At 50.2% G+C, this 23,817-nt stretch overlaps 9 protein-coding genes across 9 annotated transcripts; 2 read left to right on the top strand and 7 right to left on the bottom strand.

Moving 5' to 3' along the window:
• Positions 1–2,467: 2,467 nt before the first annotated feature.
• CORC01_06272 (vacuolar sorting protein VPS1) lies at positions 2,468–5,076 on the bottom strand (the record flags this gene model as incomplete). The annotated part of the gene is made up of 6 exons (XM_022617913.1): positions 2,468–2,728; positions 2,786–3,997; positions 4,050–4,176; positions 4,226–4,449; positions 4,508–4,786; positions 4,849–5,076. The coding sequence occupies 6 exons, from the start codon at positions 5,074–5,076 to the stop codon at positions 2,468–2,470; spliced, it is 2,331 nt and encodes a 776-aa protein (XP_022475630.1).
• A 1,139-nt stretch (positions 5,077–6,215) lies between these two features.
• CORC01_06273 (sugar transporter) lies at positions 6,216–7,998 on the bottom strand (the record flags this gene model as incomplete). The annotated part of the gene is made up of 5 exons (XM_022617914.1): positions 6,216–6,750; positions 6,824–7,197; positions 7,259–7,393; positions 7,457–7,563; positions 7,620–7,998. 5 exons carry the CDS (start codon positions 7,996–7,998, stop codon positions 6,216–6,218), a joined length of 1,530 nt encoding a protein of 509 aa, XP_022475631.1.
• A 686-nt stretch (positions 7,999–8,684) lies between these two features.
• CORC01_06274 (uncharacterized protein) lies at positions 8,685–11,138 on the top strand (the record flags this gene model as incomplete). Its single annotated transcript, XM_022617915.1, has 4 exons — positions 8,685–8,769; positions 9,123–9,261; positions 9,325–9,993; positions 10,055–11,138. The coding sequence occupies 4 exons, from the start codon at positions 8,685–8,687 to the stop codon at positions 11,136–11,138; spliced, it is 1,977 nt and encodes a 658-aa protein (XP_022475632.1).
• Positions 11,139–11,817: 679 nt separating this feature from the next.
• Positions 11,818–12,645, bottom strand: CORC01_06275 (3-oxoacyl-(acyl-carrier-protein) reductase; the record flags this gene model as incomplete). Its single annotated transcript, XM_022617916.1, has 1 exon — positions 11,818–12,645. One exon carries the CDS (start codon positions 12,643–12,645, stop codon positions 11,818–11,820), a length of 828 nt encoding a protein of 275 aa, XP_022475633.1.
• A 1,477-nt stretch (positions 12,646–14,122) lies between these two features.
• CORC01_06276 (uncharacterized protein) lies at positions 14,123–15,487 on the bottom strand (the record flags this gene model as incomplete). The annotated part of the gene is made up of 3 exons (XM_022617917.1): positions 14,123–14,169; positions 14,231–15,254; positions 15,317–15,487. 3 exons carry the CDS (start codon positions 15,485–15,487, stop codon positions 14,123–14,125), a joined length of 1,242 nt encoding a protein of 413 aa, XP_022475634.1.
• Positions 15,488–15,993: 506 nt separating this feature from the next.
• Positions 15,994–17,352, top strand: CORC01_06277 (uncharacterized protein; the record flags this gene model as incomplete). The annotated part of the gene is made up of 1 exon (XM_022617918.1): positions 15,994–17,352. One exon carries the CDS (start codon positions 15,994–15,996, stop codon positions 17,350–17,352), a length of 1,359 nt encoding a protein of 452 aa, XP_022475635.1.
• A 70-nt stretch (positions 17,353–17,422) lies between these two features.
• Positions 17,423–19,037, bottom strand: CORC01_06278 (aldehyde dehydrogenase; the record flags this gene model as incomplete). The annotated part of the gene is made up of 3 exons (XM_022617919.1): positions 17,423–18,401; positions 18,455–18,853; positions 18,958–19,037. 3 exons carry the CDS (start codon positions 19,035–19,037, stop codon positions 17,423–17,425), a joined length of 1,458 nt encoding a protein of 485 aa, XP_022475636.1.
• A 1,164-nt stretch (positions 19,038–20,201) lies between these two features.
• CORC01_06279 (endoribonuclease L-PSP) lies at positions 20,202–20,603 on the bottom strand (the record flags this gene model as incomplete). The annotated part of the gene is made up of 1 exon (XM_022617920.1): positions 20,202–20,603. The coding sequence occupies one exon, from the start codon at positions 20,601–20,603 to the stop codon at positions 20,202–20,204; it is 402 nt and encodes a 133-aa protein (XP_022475637.1).
• A 1,081-nt stretch (positions 20,604–21,684) lies between these two features.
• On the bottom strand, positions 21,685–23,410 carry CORC01_06280 (uncharacterized protein; the record flags this gene model as incomplete). Its single annotated transcript, XM_022617921.1, has 2 exons — positions 21,685–21,881; positions 21,937–23,410. The coding sequence occupies 2 exons, from the start codon at positions 23,408–23,410 to the stop codon at positions 21,685–21,687; spliced, it is 1,671 nt and encodes a 556-aa protein (XP_022475638.1).
• Positions 23,411–23,817: the final 407 nt, after the last annotated feature.

Consider the following 23,817-nt stretch of genomic DNA (forward strand, 5'->3'; position numbering starts at 1 on the left):
CCACAAAGGATATTTACGAACCCCATGGGGGACCACGTTGACCCGGGCCACCAAGAAACGGGATTTGCGACCGATGGTCGTATAAGCTACCAAGTTAGGATCCACACAGGACGGTAGAGACCCATGCATGAAAAGCTATGCCTAGGTAGGTTGTTTTAAATTTAATGAACATCCCAAGCTGCTACTTCATGTCTTTCGGGTGAAATTATACAATATTCGGTGATATCTGGGGCCCATTCGACCCAATTTTGATTATTTGAAATCTGGCGATATGTATGATGCATGTTCAGCAGTACACGACCCTTTCGTCATGTCTACGAGAGGTATCTGCATACCCTCAAGAATACAGATCACATGGGAAATGGAGGGACTCGAACTTAACTTGGCGGTTATGCATCTCATTTTGATACATTATCCAGTGGTAAAAGCTTCATCAATTACCTCATTGTCGTTGTCGAAGCTGCTCCTCTAGATAGTCACCAAGAGCCACGTCTTCTTTTCCCGGAGCAATTGAATCTGAAAGTGACTACCCCTAATCCTCAATTCAATTCCCCCTTCCCTGCACATCGCCCAGCGGGACCAGACTACCAAGCTCGAAGCTAGGAACTGAGCTCTTAGAAGTCGCACTTCCAGGCGTTCCTGTTTAGGTACCTAAGTAGTTGAAGCTGCAGCCCCTGAATTTATGGCAACGCTCAGGACCGACCTCGATGGTTTTGCCCTAGTAGTTCTCGATGATGGCTTACATGCAACAAAGTAAGTACATAGTGACTCAAGGTTAGCAAGAATAATAGACGACTAGGAGCTCATTACTCCATCATTCACCGCTTTTGAAATGTTGAGCTGGATTACGGCCGCTCTTGTCAGCGAAGTGCAAGATGACTCTGCGGCCGGACGTCTCGCATGGGGAATCATGAGCACCTGCAAGCTAGCGGGGGTTTTTGGGGTAATGTCTTCGTCTGTGGAGGGACCGTCCCAGTACCATAGTTCGTAGAAGGCGCCGGCGTCGTTATCGCCGAAAATTGCAATAGCAGCCAGGCTACTCTTTGCCAGGATCCCAGGATCGGGGCGAGAAGAAGTACGCTGGCCTTTATTGTGGAATTTGAAACCAAGCAGTGGAAATAAGGGAAAGAGTCCGATGGTTGCTGTCTTTGGCTGTAGAGGTGTTGTGGTGTGATGACAGATGAAAATGGGAAACCTGAAGCGGGAAGCTTGTTGTTTAAATATTCAAAATTCCTCCCCAGCTTCAGGACTCTTTCTGGAGTCTTCAGCTTGGATTTGGTGTACCCATACAAAAGCTTGATGAGCGTATTGTCGTAGGACCGTCTTGCTGATTATGTACCATCTTGGCAATTTGAGCTTCACCTGGACCATCAGACGTCGGACTCAGCCTCAAGATCTTGGTCCAGCCTGATTGATATGTTGGTTCTATCTCACATTAAAAAGCCAGGTCGATAATTATCAACTGATGCTGATCAACTCTTGAATACGTTGCGGAAACCGAGTTCATATCTCGTCAGTAAATGGTTATGATGCTGGGAAGTACATGACGACTCTGCTGTGCCGAGGGGAAACCTGGGGCCTAAATAGGGCGTACACACGGCTGTCTTAGAGCTTTAAGTTGCTCCGCAACAAGAAGACTCATTGGCTTCCAAATATTCCCTTGTGGACTGCTCTGTATCCCAATGAGGAGCCTGAAGGCAAAGACTGTATTGTAGGCAAAAAGTAGATCCAGGTACTTGGGCTTGCCTGTTTAGTGTGACGGAACGGACTCCTCCTATCTTGGGCAGTCAATCAAAGAAACTGACAAAGTTTGGCATGTATCATCTTCTAAATATTCTACGAGTATGGGACCAATTTTAATAAAACCAAGAGAACATTGAAAATCGGAATAGGAAAATGCTAAAGCTATCCGGCTGGGCATGGTATTGCCCATGTTCTCCACCACCATTAACATTGCGACGTAGTCGACCCACCCATGACCAACCGTTGCAGGCATATGATCCAAAAAAGAGGTTGAATTTTTTATCGAGGTGGAGGAATGTCCATGTCTAGGAATCAGGGAGTCTCAATTGTTAGGGGGTTCCTGCACGCCGTCATCTACTGACGTAAATAGCAAGGGAACGGGTTTAGTAGGATGGACAGACATCAATCGTTTCGGCGTATTTTGTGCTACACATGATGAGTAAAATAAGCAAGATCGACTTATTTCAATCGTTTAGCAAGCCGGCGTGAATAGCCGAGCAAAAGACTGGGCTTGCTAACAGCTATTGCGAGGAAATACGAAAGGGATGATCGGCGTGACTAAGGCATATTGGAAACAAGTCGTATTTGGCATAAATGCTTGAGGTACTTCGGCAGGGATATGGAGAAAGGCAAAAACTCAATCGATCTAAATCATCAATCAAAACATTTCTATCTCACATTAATGTCACACGTTCAAGCCTCTTGCGGGATTAGTGAGACAAGCTCACAGATCTCCAAGACTCCGTGTATGGATCCTAGCCTTCTCGGCTATTTCATGCGCAGACTCGAGCTTTTTAATGACCCCGTCAAAGTGAGAGCGTCTTCGTACTGTCTCATCATCCTCGCGAGCGAGCTTCTCAACTTCTTGATCAGTCAACGTGAAAACCCAGTCCGTCGACAATCCCATGAGCGGTCCCTTGCGATAAGACACAAAATCCTCGACAATATCGTTGGTGATGTATCTGATGAAAGCCTCAAGTGAAAGCTGGAGCCTGTATTAGAAAACTTTGACCGCCATAAGAGTATTGGGGGCTCCACTTACTTCGTAATAGACCTTGACAACATCATGCACATCTCTCACCATGTTGCCTTCGATAGAGTGATGGAAATGATGGAAAAGGGCCTTTGAGCGGTTCATATCGAGATGTTCCGTCAGCGATGGGCCCGAGCAGAAAGCTCTGATGAGTCGAACAGTCCGTAACGTTTGCAACCTTTCATGGAACCTTGCGTCTGTTGTCTGAAGATGAGCCTCCCTCTCTCGTCGGCAGTGATCCTTGAGCTCTTGAAGAGCCTTCTGTTTAGCTTGTTGCTGGAAGCGAGAAAGGGCTCGAGAGAGTTCCTCGAACAGGATTTTCGAGCAACTGTCGGGAGAGCAAACGTCCTCGAGAATCCAGTTAGAGGCGAACTCTACGTCATTAGCAATGGCTTCGATGTGTTGTTCTGCAATGCGTTCCCAGTGTTCTGATTGCTTCTTGTAAAGAACCTGAATGACTTGTGTATTCACCATCCCTGGGAGTTCTGTCGTTTGCCAAATGTGGAGCTGCTCGCGGATTTCATCAACGAGCGGTGTTCCGCGGGCGACATGAGACTTAGTTGGCTGCTGACGCGTGGGACCTTGTATTTTGGGCGGTGTTTTGGGTGGTGTCGTGGCATGCTCTAGGTCGGCAACTTTTCTACTTCCAGTTGTCAATAGCCCATGATCGGAAAAGGAGGCTATAGTGTCGGCAAGCTGAACCATGGGATCGATTCCTCGGTCTTCGAACGTGTGCGTGTGACCATGTGCCAGCATCTCTGCGGTGAAGCTCTCATTCGCCTGACGCACCAATCCTCTTACACGTAGGTTGTCATCAGACAAGGATCCGGGGCTGTTGAGAGTCTTGGTTGCGATTTTGTGGTATTTCTCAACCACATCCCTGATGTACTGCTGGCGAAGATGGTGGCTTGGGCGCGGTTCTCCTAGACTTCTCCTGCTGTCCTTGGCATCCAATAACAGTCTCCGGACCGACTCTTGGATCGAAGGGAAGTTTCCTCGAATCTGCGCACAAAGAAGGTTGCCAAGGTGCTTTTGGAGCTGAACAGACCCTCTTCGGTTTTCTGGAATCTTGTCCCAAGGTGAGTGGCTGAAGAGCTTGCGTTCAGCTTCTTTGACGTCAAAGTCGTCACCATCGGCGTCAGATCGGTTTCTCACTACAAACCAACCGTCCTTCATAGATCTGGCCGAGTCTTTGCCATATCCACTGGCAATATCAATAACCTGGTGGAAGTCAGCAGTATTTCACCCGAAATGGAAACCAGCAGCAACTCACTTCGGTTGGGTTCTCCAGCCTATCGCACTTCGTAAAGACTCCGACAAGACGCTTCTTGTCGACTAGATTGGCAGCCATCTTGAAGATCTCTTGAGTCGACAAATCTGCTGTAGCAGCAGCCACACATCTGTTTTTGATCAGTCTTGTCAAAGCCATCAGTCTGAGGCTTTACTTACATCACAATGTTTGCTGGTTGTTTCATGTACTCCCCGACCATCTGCCTCACGCCGTGCTCCTCGTCTTCATTGACATCGTGAGCATAAGAGAAGATGCCAGGAACGTCAAGAATGCTGAAGTGTGATCGGGACGGGCCCGAAAGCTCAATCCGCAGAACTTGAGAAGCAAAATTCTTCGCATCACGTCCTTGGCCTCTCTTGATTCCCATGTACTTGTTGGTAATCTAAGTGCAAAATTAGTCAAAGACAGCATCAGCCAAGAGATGATTTGACAGTACGTACGGTTTCCATAAGCTGTGTAAACTCTTCGACACCCAGATGATCGGTGACATAAGGCGGAAAGTTTTTGTAAGTGTCGTCCGGTGGATAGTCAAACAAATCGGTTACATCAGGCTCAACGATTGTCACTTTGATAGAACTGTGACTTCCAGGCGCAGTTCTCCGAGACACGATCCTTGTTGCAAAACGAGTGCAACAGCCAGAACCAACAGGGAAGGGAATGTCGGTCAAGCTCTGGAGGAGGGATGACTTTCCTGTAGACTGACCACCGACAATGACCAACTGTGTTGCAAACGTATCAGCTCAATAGAATTGCACGAATGCTAGGGGATTGGTCGACTTACCTGAGGAATAGCAAGCTCTTGGCTGACACCACAAGATTGAAGCTTATCAATGGCATCGAACAGAACTCTACTGCTCTCGCTATCGAAAGGGTTCTCGGGGATGACACCAGCTCTGTCTTGTTTGTCCAAAACTTTGTCAGAGCAGGAGAAATAAGCCACAGAGTCAACGGCCGAGTCGACCTGCGACTCGTAGTCCTTTGGCACAGGGCTGGATCCGATGGGCGACATTGCCAAGCGTGACGGCTTGCTTTCAAACTCGATCAATCTAGATGAGCTTGGGATGGCAGTGGACTGAGCCATACTCGAGACAAGAATATGCTTGCGAATTCAGAGGGAGATTTCTAGACTTATGAACCAAGAAGAGTTGGAATTGAATGGAGATATTTGGAAAAAGAATAGTAGAGTGGCGAGATCTCCTGGAGAGTATTTCAATATGAATTGAAGGCTTGATTTCTGTAGAGTTCACACCCGGAGAATTCAACTCAAGAGGTATTTATACAAAGAGGAATTGCGGAAGAGGAGTTGGACGTACATCCTTTTTTGGGACAGATTTCCGTCGGCCCACAAATGAACCTTCATCGCCCACCCTTGGCAACTTCTGCCTGTGAATGCGCCTCGACGAGGCAGACTCATTGCAAGAACGCGGGCTTTGGAGGCTGCGACCCTGGCATTGTGGGGCAGCGTCGTGCAATCGAAGTTGACGTTGACAGGATCATCAACCTTCATTGAGATACTGGGGCCGATTTCAAATGCAGGGGTTGTTTGAAGTTTGATGACAACATGTTGTTGGTAGCAGGTTGGACAAGGGGCCTATCAGAAGGCCATGAGCAAGCCAATCAAGTTGGTTAACCAACACACGCTTATCTACTCCAACAGACCCGAGATAATGGTCGCGAAACGAGCTGAGCACGCCTTAAACGCAGTCAATAGACATGGGTTCTTACCGCCGTCTCGGGCCGTCTCGGGCTGGACCGCAACGGGCAGGTCACGCCGTCTTGACCGAACCAACTGGATTGGCGTCCGCCAATTCTCTTCAAGGTTGGGATGATCGAAACGGTTCGCCATAAGCATATGCAGTCCAGCCCTGAAACAAGCCTAGCCTTTCTGCAGCCAGATTCAACCTCATCCTCTTGCTAAATTAACATCCTGGCCAGGCGCTTTGGTCGAACAGCCAGGGACAGTAGCTACTACATAAGGGCTGAGGTACACACATCAGCGGTTGACGAAGAAGCCGGCATAGTCTAGCTTTGAAAGAAACATTGAAATACTGCAAGGTGCGATATGTCAACCCCTGAATTTGGCACCTGATTTAGAAAATGAAATCATCTAGTGACGGTTGAATACGACACCATCAGCCCCCTTGCGCGTTACGCCTTCTCTGCGTGCCTCGCTGTGACAACTCCTCCGGCCTTTTCGCCGTCCTCTGGCGAAGCCTGAAACATGTCTTCCGCCTTGTACTTGCCGAATTTCTGCAGCGGGACCCCTTCATTGAACATCCGGTCGATCTGTTCAAGAGACTTGCCCTTGCATTCGGGGATACAGAACCAAGTGAAGACAAGTGCCAGCACCAGGATTCCCGCAAAGATGAAACCGACTTTTGACCCTAATCCTGCGCCTGGGGTGTAGAGCAGGTATGGAATGCTAAAGTTTACGACAAAGTTGGCCAGGACGTTGACCATTGACGCTGTTCGTTGAGAGGCGTCACGCAGCCGGAGGGCGGGAATCTCGGTCGTAACGACGTAGTTCAGAGGCGCCCATGCAAAGACGTACCCGGCGGCAAAGATTGTCAGCATGGCTACTATGCTCGTCTTGACGGCGAATGATGGGCCTGTCACGGTGCCCAGTGATCCCATCGTCACAATGGCGGCGAATTGCCAGACCGCACCCATCAGGAGAAGAGGTCTAAAGGGATACAAGGTTAGAGTATGAGTGAAGAGGCACGACCGATGAGGTCTACAGTGGATTGAATACGTACCTCCGTCCCACACGATCGGTCAGGTAGAGTCCGACAAACGCCATGCAAAGATTCACAACAGCGTTGATGATGGTCATTGTAAAGGGGTTGACTGTTCCGATATCCTTGATGAAGATTGCGCCGTAGGTAGAGGCAAAAGCCTGTCCAGTTGCTTGCTGGAAGAAGTTCATGGCCATCACAATTCCCGTTCTCTTCAAGTTCACGCCCTTGAAGAGTTCCATATAGTTCCCTTGCTCGACTTCCTGTTTCAATGCATACTGGAGGGCGGCGAACTGCTCATCGATCTCGGCGTCTGAGATGGTGCCGGCTCGGAGCTTCTTCAGCGATGCCTGGGCTTCTTCGACTCTGTCCTGAGTCAACAGCCAACGAGGTGACTTGTCGAGAAGTGAGCGTGATATATTTCTCATAAATGAGCTGTGGTCGGACTAAACTTACCTCTGGGATGAAGAAGATCAAACCCATAACAATGACAGGAATAACGTAAAACAAGCCCATAGGAATCCTCCAAGATGCATTGCCCTCGAAGATGCTAGTTCCCCTGCAGATAGAGTTGACGATCAGTGTACCAAACTGAACAGAATGATGTTAGTTGCTTCATTCTGCCGGTTGGCTACTTAGATATCAGAGATTCACCATCAGACTGAACTGGTAGGACCCGACGGCAAATCCACGAATTTCCGCGGGAACAATCTCAGATTGGTACACAGGAACCACAGAGAGTTCCATGCCAATGTAGATGTCTTGACGCTCAAGTCAGCGAATCAGGTTGTGGGAAGCAGGGCCGGATCTGACTTACAGTTGAGAATGCGCGCGGCCATGATCTGCTCTCTGGTGCTCGAGGTTACGGCAATTGTCGCAGGAATCACGGCCCACGCGCTCATCCCGAATATGCACCACCGGCGACCCAAACGAGCGCTGACGAGACTACCAATGATGACCCCGGCCGCAAAGCCGATATAGTTGAGACTATTAAAGAGCGCGAGCCAGCCAGTTGGCAACTTCCATTTACCAGTCGTGGGGTTCTGGTCGCCGAATTGGCGCTGGAACGCGTCCATCGCCTGGGTCGTCGAGTAGCCGGCATTGTCGAAGCCATAGTTGAAGGTCGAGACGGCGATGACGGTAAAGGCCGCAGCCAGGGTGCCGTTGAAGTGTTTAAGGATCCGATTGGGCGCCATTGCGAGTGGAAATCTCAGAGATCGTTCATGCGACTGATCGAGAATCCTCGGCTCCTTGCCTCAAATGACAGGGTGCTTGTGTTGAAGCCGGCGATACATTTTCTGGTCTTTCAAGTATTCGAAATTTGCGACGCGTTGGAGGAAGCAAACTCTATCCGTACGCCTCATCTATATTGCGTTACTGCGTAGTATGTCATTCCCTGTCGAGTGGAACCAGGAATCCCCGTTGCTCTGAGCTAATCACACCTTTCACTGGCGATGGACTGAATAGAGATAAACTAACACATGGCAGAGAGGGCTTCCCCAACTCGGTTCCCCAACTTGGGGAAACCCACTGGGGAAGCAAGCTGTTCTCTGCGCTCAAGGGATGAACTTCTGGAGGTGAGTGAGTGGAGGAATGGAGAAAGCTACGCTGCAACGGAGCGATCCCGCGAGTCAGCATGAGTCTAGAACGAAAATCTTTTGCGGGCTGAGGAACCTGGTGACCGCCCACTTGGAATTTGGCGTTGACTAAGGTGAATTGGTAGGGACCGGAACTCGGGCGGAGGTGAGAAAGTCAAAATCACCGCGGAACTCGGGCGGGAGACAGGTCATATCATCTTCTTTCCCCCGACTTCCCGCCCCGTCACCCGACCTTATGCATCCTCACTCTTTTGAACAGATAAAACTGCGGGTAAGACTCAAACATGGAGACGCCTAACCCATATCGCGCTTCGGGCCGGCCCCGAAAGGGGTTGCAGATATGTTTCCAGTGCCGGAACCGCAAGGTAAGTCGGTCAACTTGCACCCGGAGTCTGTCTATCGCGGTTCCTTCGGAAGAGGGTCCCCCCTAACTCATAGCCGATAGGTCCGATGTGACGGCACACCTGGAGGTTGCGAGAATTGTCGTCGGCTCAAGTTTCACTGCTCTTTTGCAGCACTGGACCAGTTACCGGAGGCTGCAAATTCTTCCACTCACAGTAGTGACCCGAGTCATCTGAGGCTGGAGAAGCGTCGCGTGCGAACTGCTTGCATACAATGTCGTGACAAGAAGACAAAGTGCTGCGGCACGCAGCCATCGTGTCGGCGATGCTCACATCGGGGTGTGGACTGCCAGTATCCTGATATGTCTAAGTCCTCGTCAGCCAGAATACCAGCTTCGGATCTCCGGCCTCAGCCACCCACCGCAGAGGGTCGCAGCTCAGAAAACAGCATGGATGACAGAACTTCGTCATTCAATCGAGATTCCTCCAATGCGCACTCTCCGCCCTCGTCACTCGGGTTGTAAGTCCTCTTGGAAATCTTAGTAGCAACCGTCTGTACGCCTGCTGAACCTTGTCTCATTAGTGAGTTGAACTCGAACAAGACAATTATCAAGCAACATATTGATGCTTTCTTCGACTTTGTCTATCCAATACCCTGTTACGGCTTCATCCATAAAGCCACTTTCTGTCAAAGCTGGGCACAGGACACATACAACCCGCGTCTCCTGAAGGCGATGTGTGGTCTCACAGCCCGCTATATAGCAGCAGGAGATAGCGGTCGTCTGCAACAGGCGACAAGATGGATCCAAGAGTCAGAGATGCAACTCCTTATGCGGCTCAGTGAGCCTTCCATGTCGGATATCGAGGCACTCATGCTCACTACCCTCGACCACATTATTGCTCGGCGATTCAGTAAAATGCTGGTATCTGCGTGCCTCGCGGCAAGACTGGCCTTCATGGTGCGACTGAACTACGAGGATGGCCGCTTGAGCTTCCTCACTCAGGAGCGTCGGAGGCGTCTTATGTGGGCAATCTACACCATGGAGACACTCTACTCCAGCGGACGGACAGAATTTACCGGTTGTCCGAAGGAAACAATACATTTACAACTTCCCTGCCACGAGCGGTCTTTCACGTTAGATATCCCTGTATCGACGGAGCCCTTGAAGCCGCCTAAAGCCCATTGTTCTTTGGAGCTAGGTTTGATGGCATACAATATTCGAGTTCTCGATATCCGAGATCGGATACAAAGGTACTATCAAACTGTTCTTGCAAATGATCTACTGAAATCCCATGCTAATCGGCGTGTCTAGGTTATCCCACACAATTACACATCATCGGAAACCCCTGGGTGAATGCGTTTCGCTTCTCAAAGGACTTGTCGACGAGCTAGATGCTCTGCGTCGATCACTCCCTTCGCAGTTTGCATTCGACAAGAAGAACCTCTTCCTCCGAGCTTACACACCTCAACGGACCCCCTTTGTCATGTTTCATACCTGGTGGCACCAGTGCCAGTGCGACATGTACAGGTTTACAATACCGGGCTTTAGGGAAGGCCTACGCGAGGAAGAGTTGAGAACCCTACCTCAGGACTTGGTCTCTTTTTGCAGAGACAAGTGTCTCCAGCACGCTCTCGGCGTTGCAAACATCATGGCTACGGTGAATGAGATGGGGAAGGACATATTCATCACGGACCCAGCCTTGGTGATGTGCACTTTTCATTCCGCTCGTGTCATTTCGCGCCTTGGTTCAAGCCAATTTGCCAACTTGCCCAAGGACGTTTTGATAGCCAAGCTAAAAGCGTGCTCGGATGTTCTTGAGACGCCAGCTGAGATTTATCCCACAACTAAGCTTCTGCGAAGTGGTATCGCAGATCTCATACACGATGCGGAGCGCGATTCTGGGGACTCAAGTCCGCTCAGGTCGAATTGGGAGGCTGAGCAGCCAGGATCCGACAACGAGGCGAACGGGGCTCAGCAACCTGGTATCCGAAGAGATACGCTAGGCTCGGTGCCAGAAGTCTATTCCAAGTATAGCGTGACGGATGAAATTCGGAAACTCAAGTTCAAACAAGACAATGAAGAGGATAGGGAAGAGTATCCGACAAATGAGCAAGAAACAGGGGGTGGTGTAGATGCTGTGGCATCTCAGCAGTTCATGGTGCCTCACATGCCAAAGGAGCATGGCCCTCACCCATACATTCCAATGCCTCAAGATATGACAGCAAACGGCTTTGGATTTTCAGAAGCGGGCTTCGGTCCAAGTGCGGCGCCATACAATGTTTCAATGACTCTGGGGTTTGAGCCGAGTTACGGAGAATGCCAGCCTGACCTGTTCCTGGATACGTTCATGCCGCTCCAAAACGATTGGAATACGGCTGATCCTGGGTGCTTTTGATCCATAGCAGTAGTCCCGAAATAAGAATATCAACTGACACTGCCTTCGTTACCACGGATCTCTCATCATCTGCAACATTTGCCTGTTTTTAGTCCCTTTCCATAACCATTGAGGTCAAGCTAACCAGTGGCCAATGTTCTGATTGAGCAACAGGAGTTGACTGGTCATCCTGAGGCACCATGTTCAAGAGCAACAAGTAGATCAGTGAATGATCAAGGAAAAGGCTCAAATGAAGAAACACTCGAGCTCAAAGAACGAGATGTGAGCTCGCTGTAGGAAGAGAGAGAGGTATCAGGCTCCTGTTTCGCATGTCGCGAGCTGGGGCAGCCCGGAAGTCACCGTATCTGGCGCGATGTATGCTGCGAGTGTGGAGTGAACCAATGTAAGCTACATTTTAACATCATATTTGCAGATTTTTCTTTACATCGGCACTTCACGCTAGATTACCATTGGCGGTGACTATTTGGATTCAGAACATATTCTCCCATCTCCGGTAGTAGAATGCTGGCCGCAAGTTCAAGCAGATGATTGGTACAGCAGCTTGGGAAAAACAGCATGGATGGAAGAGAAGCACTCAACTCAAGTGAATAATCTTATGAGTGTTTAAGTGAAGGGATCAATATGTAACATCCGTCGCCCAACTTCTGATTAAGCGACTGATCTGATGAAAGCCGTGAAACTAGCCAAAAAGAGCAAGAGTTTGGCGATGCCCACCGTTTGCGCTAACTGCGGCTCCATTGACCCAACGTCCCTCCTCACTAGCGAGGAAGCCCACAATGTAGGCAATGTCGTCGGTATTTCCGAGGCGGGGAGCCACAGAAATGTAGTCTACCTGCTTGTCGATGAATTCCGCGTGAGCTTGCCTGGCCTGGGCCAGGGCATCAGTCTCAGTGGGCCCAACCGCGACGCTGTTAAAAGTCATTCCCTTGTCGGAGGCAAAGGTGTCTGCAAAAGACCTCGTGAAGCTGTCGAGGGCAGCTTTCGTGGCACCGTAGGTCATGATCGGACTTGGGTTGCCGGTCCTGCCGGCAACGCTTGAAATGTTGATGACGCGCCCGCCGTACTTTGGGGCATACTCCATGAAGGCAGTCGTGAGGCTTACTGGGGTGTAGACGTTTGCGACCATCATGTCATTGAAGTCCTTTGCCTGAAGTTTCTTGACGTCCGAGGTGTTACTGATGTCCGAGAGGATTGCGTTGTTGACCAGAATGTCAATAGTCGTGACCTTGAGGGCGTTCAGGACGTCCTTCACGATCTTTGGGGCGATTGTCGGATCTGTTGAATCTGCTTTGATGGCAACGGCGTTTTTGACTCCAAGTTCGCGGCACTTGGCAAGAGTAGTATCGGCGGCGGTTTTGTTCGCCACATACGTGATGGCGAGGTTTTCCAACCCCTTGCGGGCGAAGTGTACGGCGATTCCGCTGCCAATTCCGCGTGATCCTCCAGTGACGATGGCAGTCTTGCCCTTCAAAGACCACGGCTCAGCTGGAGAGGGTGTGCTAGACATTTTGAGTTGCTTGCAATATCGCGTTGCTAAGAGGAAGGTTCTTGTTGGTCAATCGCTTGAACAACGAGGAGATTGATGTTGGAAGTGAGTGATGCAGCTTCAGTCTGAACACCGCAGTCCTCGACAGTCTTCATATACGTTCAAGTAACGTTCTCAAGTACGAGCGGTTTTGAACTTCAGACGGTGATATCATCGGAGCACACGTGGGTTTGTCATTTTCGCCCGAGCATGGAAGACCGTCTCAAACGTCCGAGCTGCGGACTAGCCAAGTCCGCAAGCGTACCCAATGTTAGGCGCTAGGTTGCTTTTTTTCATCAGTAGTATATTTCCCCGATTGATAAGTTTGCGCCTCATGTCTGTACAAGGGCGAATAATACAACTGGAGTTATCAGCTAACAGACCTGCTTTCCACGATGCACCAGCAACCCGGCATGGGAAAATGGATAGGTTCTCTTTATGTAGGCACTGGACATGCTTGAAGTTCAACTTTAAATCTTCAGATATTCCGTACAAATCCATCTATTGGTTCAAGTTTCTGTCTCAACGCACTTCTGTGGTCGACGTGCGGCTGTGAATAAGTCGCAAACGACTCGATTCACTTTGTGTGCTCAACCTTGGCTGCTTGCGTCGCTGGAATGATACGTTAGTGGAGATACTTGCGGATTTCCCACGTACTTGACTAGACCTCAGTCGATACTGAAGACACCCTGCAGACTGTTCTATCTACTACGTCATAGCTAGCCGAATGATTAGCATGCGAAGCGGGTGGATACCGCTGCCATAACGTTGTTCCAGTCTAAGCCTAGAGTACTTATTTTGCAGTAATGACCAGCACAATAGCCTACGTCAATTTTAGTCCTAAAGTAAGTTGGAGAAGCTTTGAAATCTTTGTCTCGGTATCCGGGGTTTACCGCAGTCTTTTGCATGTGACTTGTCGCTAGGCTCGTGGCATGCCTGACGAATTCTCCAATGCGCCCGTTTCTATCAGTCTCGAAGATGGTGGATAATGTCAATTGCTAAGCCGGTCGGTCGAATACTCGGACGAACTCGCCTGGATATGGAGTTTGCGGAGTGCCCACGCAGCTAATAACTGATATGGACAGTCAGCCACCTTATGCTGCTGACTTCAGACCGAATGGCGGCCCAACGTTGTACTTTGTGCACATCATCATGCTCAGGGAGGTTGGAGAGCTACGGTCCAGGGGAAATACTTTTTTTATTACCGATCTGACTACCAGCTACTTCCACGCTCAGGTAACAACCGACATTGACCTAATGCCTTAGAGATAGGGAGCTCAACACGTCAAGTCTTTGCAATGTATGGTCCTTGAGCCACGCACTTGGCTTGGTGAACGTGGAAATTTTGATGTTTCGTTCTGTATGGCTATTTCTGATGACTGTTTCTGAAACTTTGCCCTGATTGCTCCCGGTCGGAAGTTGTCATGTTTGGAGAGATAATTTACAGCGACACCCAAGTCTATTTCTTCTTCTGACTTACACCGAACGTTGTAAGATGCGGCCAATCTAAGAAGTTCTATCAGCAACGTATCCCACTCCAACACTTGGACCGAGAGCGAGAACTTACCGAATGTCGTTCTGGTGGGGTTGATGTGAGAGATTCGCGCTCTTTGGCCCACGCTCAATGTCTCGCCTACAGCCGACCCAAAGCAGTACCCGTAACGTCCAAAGACAGGACTATATTTGGCGCCCTTGTCAACTCGGCGGTCCTTATTTAGCTTCTTCCATACCAAGCCACGGTCATCAGTCGACGTCTTGCCAGTTTCATAGTCAACGGTGATGCTTTGGCAGCGATAGCAATTGGCCGTCAGAGGCATCTGGACACCGCCGTCGAATGTCAACTCGCCCCAAAAGTCCTCTACGAACGGGCCGCTTGCGCCTTTGACGACGACATTCGGACGGAACTTGCAAACATCCATGGTGAGGTCGCCATCGAGGCGGGAGGAAACCTCCGCGGTGGATTCTTCCGTTACGACAAGGTAGTGCGCGAGGTCGTTGAAGACTAGACGCTCCTCGGGAAATCTAAAAAAGGGGACAAAGGACCTCAAACGCTGAGCAAGTCTGGCCTTTCTCAAGCCTGCTCTGCTGTTTGGTGCCATAGACCCTAGGACTGGTCGTGAGCCGTCTCCGATGTAGACGAGTCTCGCCTCGAACCCGAGACGAGCCGAGAACCAGGCCGCTAATTCGTCGCCCATGTCATAAGCCTTGGCCCGGCTTGCGTGAAGGGTTGTTTCAATAACTTTCCGCCCTTCCGTACTTGGAGATAGTGCGAATCGGATTTCGTCGGTGGTGGTGATGTTTGCTTCGTTGACTGATTTGCCGTGCTCCGTTCCTCGGCCATGCCATTTTACCACCACTTCTCCTTTGGTTGCGTTTTCTTCTCTTCCACCTAGGTTAACCGAACTTTGAAACAGCGCCATTTGGAGGTAGTAGCCTATAAACATCGTTTCATATGTTTTCTTCGCCGGGTCATTCTCGTCACGGAGGACTTTTTGCAAGGAAAAAGTCCGATCGCCGACCAGGCCGTATTTGCCCACATGTGCTCGCTGGAGTGCGCATCCCCTTAGCCCTTTGATAGGATAGATGTGTAGCTGTCCAATTGGAATCAGAATCGGTCGAATGAACGGCTTTGATATTGAAGATCAAGTTGTACTTGCGAGATTTCTAGTGGCTCGCTGGTTGGTTGCGGAAACCGGACTAACCGGATGCTCACAACCAGAGCTACGATTGAGCAAGCTACCAGCGTAATGGCAGTGCTCATGGTAGTTAGGGGATTGGGCGTCATCTGGACTTCAGCCCATGTCTTGTTTGTTGCGAGGTCCATTGTTGACCTGTCGTGGAAAACCCAACCTCAATTCCAGATATTTGTTATCTGGGAGTCACAACCATTGGGTTTCAGGCGGTTTATGACCGAGATGCTGCCGCGTTGTTGGACCTGCAAAACGAGATTGGATCTCGGGCGACAGTCACAGCAGTCACATAAAACAGCAATCGGGGTCATTTCGACTACCGCTAAACCCCTTCAGGAAACTAGATGGGCCAAATCTCGCAAACTCTCGAGCTTCGTTGAGCTAAATCAACCCGGATCCCATCCCTTCCCCCTTCCCCTTCCCCGCACAGCTTCCCCAACTCCCGACCTTATCGAGGGAGGGGGGATGGATTCCAGACGGGAATCTGAACCTTGCTGATAGCAAACCATGACATCAGGCTAGGATATCCACTCACCACTATCTGCTATCGCGAACATCATCTAGAGACTACCCAAATCGGCATTGGCGTAGCCTTATAAAGCATCTATCTGGCCGTCTCTTGAGCACTCAAGGCTCAAACATGGTTACGAACAGAATCAGAATCGTCGAGGGATCGTGTTGGCCCTGCAAGAAACGCCGCATTAAGTGCGACCTGACCAAGCCCCGATGCAATCGCTGCTCCAAGATTGGCGCCGATTGCGACTTCAACGCTCGCCGCCTGAAATGGAGCACGCGGCCCACGATCAAAGCTCCGGCCATGTACCAAATCGCCCCCAGAGACGCGCAGCTCGCGTCCTGTCTGGCTTCAGACGAACGACGCGCCCTGGACTACTTCCACCACCGCCTGTGGCCCCTCCTGACGACGGCCCCTGAACCATGCGCCGCGCCAATCTTGCAAGCCCTCGAGCATCGAGTCGTGCTCCTTGCGGCGTGCGTCATTGCGGATGCCCACCGGGTCCTCCAGGACGGGAGGAACAGCCGCAGTCTCCTCTGCATGAAGCGACTCGAGTGCCTTGCAGTTGTACGGGGCGAGGTCGACGGCGCTCACATGGTTGATAAGAGCTCGCTCATGACCCTGTTGCTCGCTGTGCTCTTACTCTATTTCCACGACGGATACCTCGAGTGCGCTCAGGCATCTGCGGCAACGTCCAGTCACCACGGGGGCGTCAAGGCCATAATCGAGAGCCTCGGGGGCATACTTCCAGTTCTGGAGACGAGTCATGAGCCGATCCACATGCTCCTCTCAGAGTTCGCGTCAACGGATCTCACAACAATCATGCTCAAGGGCGGGAAACCGTCGTTTCCTCACGAGATTTGGGACACCATAGAAAAGAGATCCGTGTGGTGGGGAAGAGACATCCAGGGGCGCTCATCACTAGCCTCAGTCTTTCAGCAAATATCTCGGCTAGCAGAATACCGAGATGCTCTCAACAACGGCACCGAGCAGCTCTCAATGGAAACTATCCGAAAGTTCGAGACGGCTTTGTCTCCGATGTATGCCAGGATTACAGACACATATTCAGATAATACTGGAGATGCGGATCCAGACTCGGAGGCTAACAACGATTTCACTCTTATTCGTGCCTTTCAGCATACAGCTCTCATTTACATGTATCGAGCCATTTGTGGTCTGCCAGTCTCCCACTCCCTTGTACAACAGCACGTATTACCTTGTTTGGAATGTATCATTGATATGAAACAGCCGTCAAAGGTGCTCAACTGTGTCATTTTCCCTTTGCTCGTTGGTGGCGCGCATGTCCAGTCTCCACGACATCGGAAGGCGGTGTCGGGCATATTGCATGTCATTAGGGATGAGATGCGGTTCGCTACGTTACATTCTGTTACCGAGGTGTTGTGCGACGTCTGGAAGGCGACTCGAGAGGACGTATCTTGGTCAGAAATGTTTTCCCAATTAGCCTCCGATGCTGTTGTGCTATAATTGAAGAATAGATTTGAACTGGCAATAGATTAAGTGTTCCTGAACTTGCAAAATAATCTGCTTCCCCAACTTAAAGCTTGAGTCCCAAGTTCACATGTACCGCCTTCGTCTGCGTGTAAGCAGCCAGACCAGCTTCTCCCAATTCGCGCCCGATACCGCTCTGCTTGACACCACCAAAAGGAACGCGGATATCCGAGTCATTGGAACTATTGATCCAAACCATTCCAGACTCGAGGCGGGCGGCGATGCGGTGGCACCGCTCAATGTCGCGCGAAAACAAGGCAGCCCCGAGGCCGTAAGAGGTGTTGTTGGCCAATGCGACTGCTTCTTCCTCCGTCTTGAAGGGTGTGATGGCGACAAAAGGACCAAACACCTCTTCTTGGAAGATCCTCATATCCTTCCTCACATCAGAAAAGACTGTTGGCTCAATAAAGAACCCTTTGCCGTCGCCCACGTTCTTGTACGGGACTCCTCCGGTCACGAGGCTGGCACCTTCATCCTTGCCGGCCTGGATGTAACCCAGGATCTTCTCATATTGTACCTTCGTGATCTGGGGTCCTTGGAACGTGTCATCGTCGAAGGGGTTGCCGACCTTGTTCTCCAGGCATATCTTCTTGAAGCGTGCGACGTAATCCTGATAGACATCTTCATGAACGAGGATCCTGGAAGTGGACGTGCAGATCTGGCCCTGATTGCTCATGATACCAACATGGCCCCATTTTGCTGCTTGGTCGAGGTCTGCATCGCTGAACACTACCAGAGGCGACTTTCCGCCAGTCTCGAGCGTGATATTTTTGAGGTTGATGCTCGCAGACTTCATAATCTGTCTTCCGGTTGCGGTAGAGCCGGTGAAAGCAATTTTATCAACATCGGTATGAGAAACCAGGGCATTACCTGCCTCTCTTCCTGAGCCGTTGACGATATTGATAACTCCTGGAGGGAAACCGGCTTCCTTGATCAAGTTCGCAAAGTACAGAACAGAGAGAGGCGTCTGTTCTGCCGGCTTCAACACAACAGTGTTGCCACACGCCAGTGCTGGACCGAGCTTCCTAGAAAATTCGTTAAATCAGATATCCTCACTGACATGAGCGAATTTACTAACCACGCCGCCATCATGAGTGGGTAGTTCCACGGAATAATTTGTCCACAAACTCCAATCGGCTGTTTCAACGTATAGGCAAACTTCTGGGGCGTCGTCGGGATGGTCTCGCCGTGGATCTTGTCGGCCCAACCGGCGTAGTAGCGCAACGTGGAAATGGTCTCAGCAAGGTCTTCTCCAAGAGCTACGCCATAAGGCTTGCCGCCGTTCCACGTTTCGATCGTGGCGAGAGTCTCTTGGTGTGCCTCGACGAGGTCGGCGAGCTTGTAAATCAGCCTGCCTCGATCTGTTGCAGAGATGTCACCCCAGCCTGGGGCACTGAGAGCTGCGCGTGCTGCCTTTACGGCCTTGTCTACATCCTCTGGTGATGCCGCTTCCACTATGCCGATCTCCGACTCATCACTGTCAGATAATTAGTTTAGAAGTCAAGGATGAAAACCGTTCAATCTTCAACGTGCCTTGGATTGATTGCTGTAATTTTGGAGCCTGAGCTGGATTTGATGAACTCATTGTTGATGAAGAGCCCTGTAGGCAGGGAGATCTTCGTGCCATTCGGCGCTGTGAGGTCTAAGGTGGGAGCTGACATTCTGATGGGAACTGCAAAATCCGTGGGTAGGGGAAGAAACCAAGACGCAGCTCGATGAACTAATCAACGTAATGCGCCTGGCCTCGTGTCGAAACCCAGAGGCAGCTCGCTTTCTTATCCACGCAGGTTATGGTTGCATGTCGCACAGACTGGGCGATAAATGGGATCACTGGGACTCCGCCATAGAAGTGTCCCAGACAAGTGGGGAGCGGATCGTTCAGATTCTGCAGATTATCAGCAGCTAGCTATCGGACGGAGCCACAATGGCGGCCCAGAGATCCTGGAGCAGGCAAAAGATGGACAAGATTTTGTCTCACGGCCCTATGAGCCCACCGAGTTTACTTCCCAGCCGCAACACCACCGAGAGGGGTGCGGGGTCTCCCACAAGCGCTGTCCAAATCGGGCAACTTTTTTGACCATTTTCGCGGGGTTCGGGGGACGCTGCATAGAGTGGTTGGACAACATGATTGAGAGGGGGCGAGCAAGCGGAAACTCAACTCTTTGATTGCTTGGTTTAATTATTAGTACATATTACCAAGACCGTGACAGTTTGCCTAGTCCAGGTCGGAAAAAGATAGCCGAAACAGGCATCACAAGACATCCACCACACCTCACGGATACTTGCGCAGTAATTACCCATTCTTACCATGGGAAAGATTGCAAACTGCATTGTACAGGGAACTAAGAAAATAAACCTACTTTCCTGCTGCCATTTAAAGTCCCCACCAGCATTGACTTGATTTGCTTATTGCATCATCGTCGCATGTGGCCGACTTTGTATCAGGGTGAGCTTGCGTCTTGGCTTGGACCTTTTGCCCAATGTGTGGGAACTAACACCAACATTTTTCATACCGTGAACCTCCAATCACATTCCAAGCAACTTTGATGTGAGAATGCTGGAACCTTTGGATATCAGCCCGGATTCCATGGCTTATCACTGACCCTTTTGAGCAGTAAACGTAATATTCCCCGTGTGCTAGCTAAGAGTGGCCTTCCGCAATCACTCCAGCATCGTCAAATGATGAGAAGGTGAAAGTTTTCCAAGACGACTTTAGATGACTGATATTACTGTGACTATCGATAGCTACTATAGCCCTGCATGATTGCGCTACTATCCTTGGACGATGGCTGGGGAAATCCTATTGGCATTCTATTGCCATGTCTCTAGGCGGGAATCAACGCCTCGACCTCGATTTCAACCTGCATGCCTTCGAGCCCGAGCTTTCCAATCTGGATACATGTCCAGATAGGTCGGTGATTTGGGAACAGTTTCTTAAAAGTCGCAGTCATGACATCGAAACTCGAGTCCATGTCCAGGTGATAGGAACGAACTGCGTGGATGTCATTGAAGGAGAGGCGGCTGTCGGCAGCTTGAAGGGCTTTGAGAACGTTGTCAAAAGCAATAGTTATCTGCTTTTCAAGGTCGGTGGTGATGTTGCCCTTCTCGTCCCAGCCGCCCTGGCCAGATGTACGAACAATGTTTCCAAGCTTTACGGCTTGGGAATAGTGATATTGCTCCGCGTTGGACTCGGTGCCAGGATAGTTGAAGAATTGGGCAGAAGCCATGGTCAGGATTGTACAAAATCTGAGGCGCCGATCGGGTTTGAAAGAAATTTGGCAGCAGGCTTCATAGGAAGGGCTGTCCGAGGTGCACCGGGACCATTTCTCAGCTACTTATCTACTGGGAAACCTGTCAGGAAGAGTAGCCAAGAGGCTCAAGTAGTTACCATGCAGCTAGTGCGGGGGTTTAAGCCAAGGGCGGGGGGGATTGGTGTGTCCAAATAATGCCAAGCTCAGTGTGGCCGATCTTCCTCCTTGGATTGCTTTAGTATTGCGGGTTTCGGCTTACCGCATTCAGTTCATCTATCTTACCCAATGACAAAAGGGGCCGAGCTAATCAGTACCGAGGGTTGGCTTGTAAGGTCGTAGCAAAACGTGAGTCTCAAAGTGGTCCGCCTTGTTACTCCACTTGGAAAGAGGGCACTGTTCTCTTCGAGGAGCACGGCCAGATTTCTGTCTTACATCACACCTACTCGAGCTTCTGGAGGCACCCAATCATCGCCCGAGATGCCGTGACAGCCAGGTAGCACTTCATGGACCGCATTCACAGGAATAGTAAGTTCTTTGTGGACGTGGCTGACTGATATCTACGGTTTGCATGGCATATGTAGACGGGTTAAAGTGTATGCACTCGTTTATTGCTCCGAATACTTGGAAAGCTGCTTGAGGCCCGTTTTCACGAGGATCTTAATGTCGTATCTGTGTAATGACATGTGTAATGACAACCAAGGGCCCTCAAGACGATACCGTCGTATTATCTCATAAATACGATGTTTCAATGAAACTACAGACTGAGAAGCTCCTCCCGAAGACTTTTGTCACCATAGCTGTATGCATGAGTTGTGAAAGGTACATAAGGTAGTATGGGCAAACAATCCCAAGGTGTAAACTGGGACCTTCGAGAATTCACAATGCGTTGATTTAACCCGAAGAGTCCATGTATAGCACAAGGTTAAGCTTGGATGGGAGTACATTTAGGTTCACGCCACGGATGTGTTATGGCCAAGTACGCTTGTTATTCTTAGAAAAGGTCAGAGTAGATACATTCAACTCTCTGCAAAATGCGGCTGATTTTCCGCAAAGACGCTCAGTGCCCTGAAAGACCATGCTTTTCCACCATGTCAAAGTAGCGAGGTCCTGCCATACGCCGTAGGGGCTTTCCTACGTACATCATAATCAGACACAGTGCCCAGAACGTTACCCCAAGAACAGCTGTCACTATGAAGGCATCACGAAGGCCAATGCTATTGATCATGGGTACTACAGCATAGCTGAAAGCAAAGCCTGAAAGCTGTTAGCCACAGTCTCAAACTTGAGGGATCAGGCATCATTTACTTACCCATCGTGTTCCGGATGAGGATAACTGACACGAACCCCTCGCCAGCAAGGTCCTTGAAGCTATCAAGAGTGTAGGTGAACGCCATACTTGTTCCCAGGGGGAGAGTGACAGATATCATGACCAGGCCAAAGGCAATACCGACCCAGTGGATTTGATAGGAAGCCCCTACGCCGTATAAGACGCAACCAACTGGATGGGCTACAATAGCCACGAAACAGAGCCAAAGCCGGTGCTCGGGTTCCATCACGCCCCCATGTCGGCGAGCCATCCAGACTGACAAGGCATCACTGGCCCAGCTGGTCATGAGACACCCTATGGAGACCCCAATCACCGACGCCAGGTAAAAGAGACCGATGACGTTGGAACCGAAGTTATATGGTGGTTTGCCGAGGATGAGAGCTAGGGAGCCGCCGACGACATTGTACCACGAAAGAATTCCTCCGACTAGAATGCCGGCAAAGATGACAGAGGGAAATTGAAGGAGGTAGAAGGGCAAAAGATAGCGCTTGAACTGCTTCGGCTTTCGATTGTCTTTATAACCCCATAGTCTTAGTCTTGACCAGGAAGGTTTTCCAGGTGCTACTTCGACGCGGTGCGGCAAGGTGTGTGTCTCAATGTCGGCGTTGACAGAGGTCAAACCATCTGCTGCTCGAAGTTTTTTGTCTTCCGACAACTCGTTGCTGATCGCGCTCTTGTCGTTATCAAAGGGACCTTGCTGCTGATCGGGGATTTCTTGAATCCCGGTCTGCGGACTGCTCCTGCAGAACATGGTTTCTTCGAAGAAGACAAAGGTCAAAATGGTGACCACGCCTCCTATGATTGATAAAATGTACTGGATCCATCGCCATCCCAGGTTTTCGGCGACGAACCCAGAGGCTACCGGGCAGAGAAAGGCACCACACCACAATGTCCAACTGTAGATACCCATGTAGAAGCCTCGTTGGTGGACAAAATAAAGGTCGTCAATTATGACTTCGATCAGAGTTTCCATTGGTGAGGAAACGATGCCAATGATTATGCGGTTCACGAAGAATTCGGCTCGGGACTTGACGTAGGCCGACCAAAGACTGATAAAGGTTATTGCGAACATGGAAAAGACAAGCGTCGGGCGTCGTCCGTAGTTAAGCGCATAGTTCTGGGTGAGCAGAGTACCCCAACCGAGGAAGAGAAACATGAGGCCATTTCCGGTGCTGAGATCTGCTACGGAAATGCCGGTGTCTGCTTCGATTTGTAGGTAGGCGGGAGACAGGCCGGATATGATGGCGGCTCCGAAGAAGCACCATGTCATTACCCAGGAGATGTTGGATCTCTTGCGTTTTTGCGACCATGATAGCGGATCATTCGGATCGCTGCTCGGTTGTGGAACTAGAACGATGTTGGTGTGCTCCGAGCCATGCTTCACGTCGAGAACGCCTTGTGTGTCGACCAGCTGCACCGTGCCTGGAATATCGAATGTAATGGTCGTGTTTGTCATGATAGCTACGGACACAGTTGAGTCCATACAAAGAAACAAGAGTGACAGGCTCGACAATGATATACAAGCCAGCCAGAGTTCTGCTCTCCCAAACTACCAAAAGAATTCCCTACCTCTTCGAGTCTATTGAGAGCCAACCAGACAGACCGATAAACCATCGAACCGATACATGGACCATTGGCCTATTCTACAAACTTCAAGATCTCATCCATGCCGGCGCTAAGCCGTACGTGGGAAAGAGATGGTCCAGAACTGCTTAGGCAACCCCTCGAAGCATGTGTTAGTAGCACTTTAGTATGCCACCTTCCCAAACACTCTTATCAATGTAGTATCAAAGTTCGGGAGACTTTGGTATGGAGTTTGAACGTGGGGGTGCCGCTACCTGAACCCGGCGACATGGTAGTTGG

This window comes from Colletotrichum orchidophilum, assembly GCF_001831195.1.
Source record: "Colletotrichum orchidophilum strain IMI 309357 chromosome Unknown Scaffold_46.1, whole genome shotgun sequence".
NCBI classification, from domain to species: domain Eukaryota; kingdom Fungi; phylum Ascomycota; class Sordariomycetes; order Glomerellales; family Glomerellaceae; genus Colletotrichum; species Colletotrichum orchidophilum.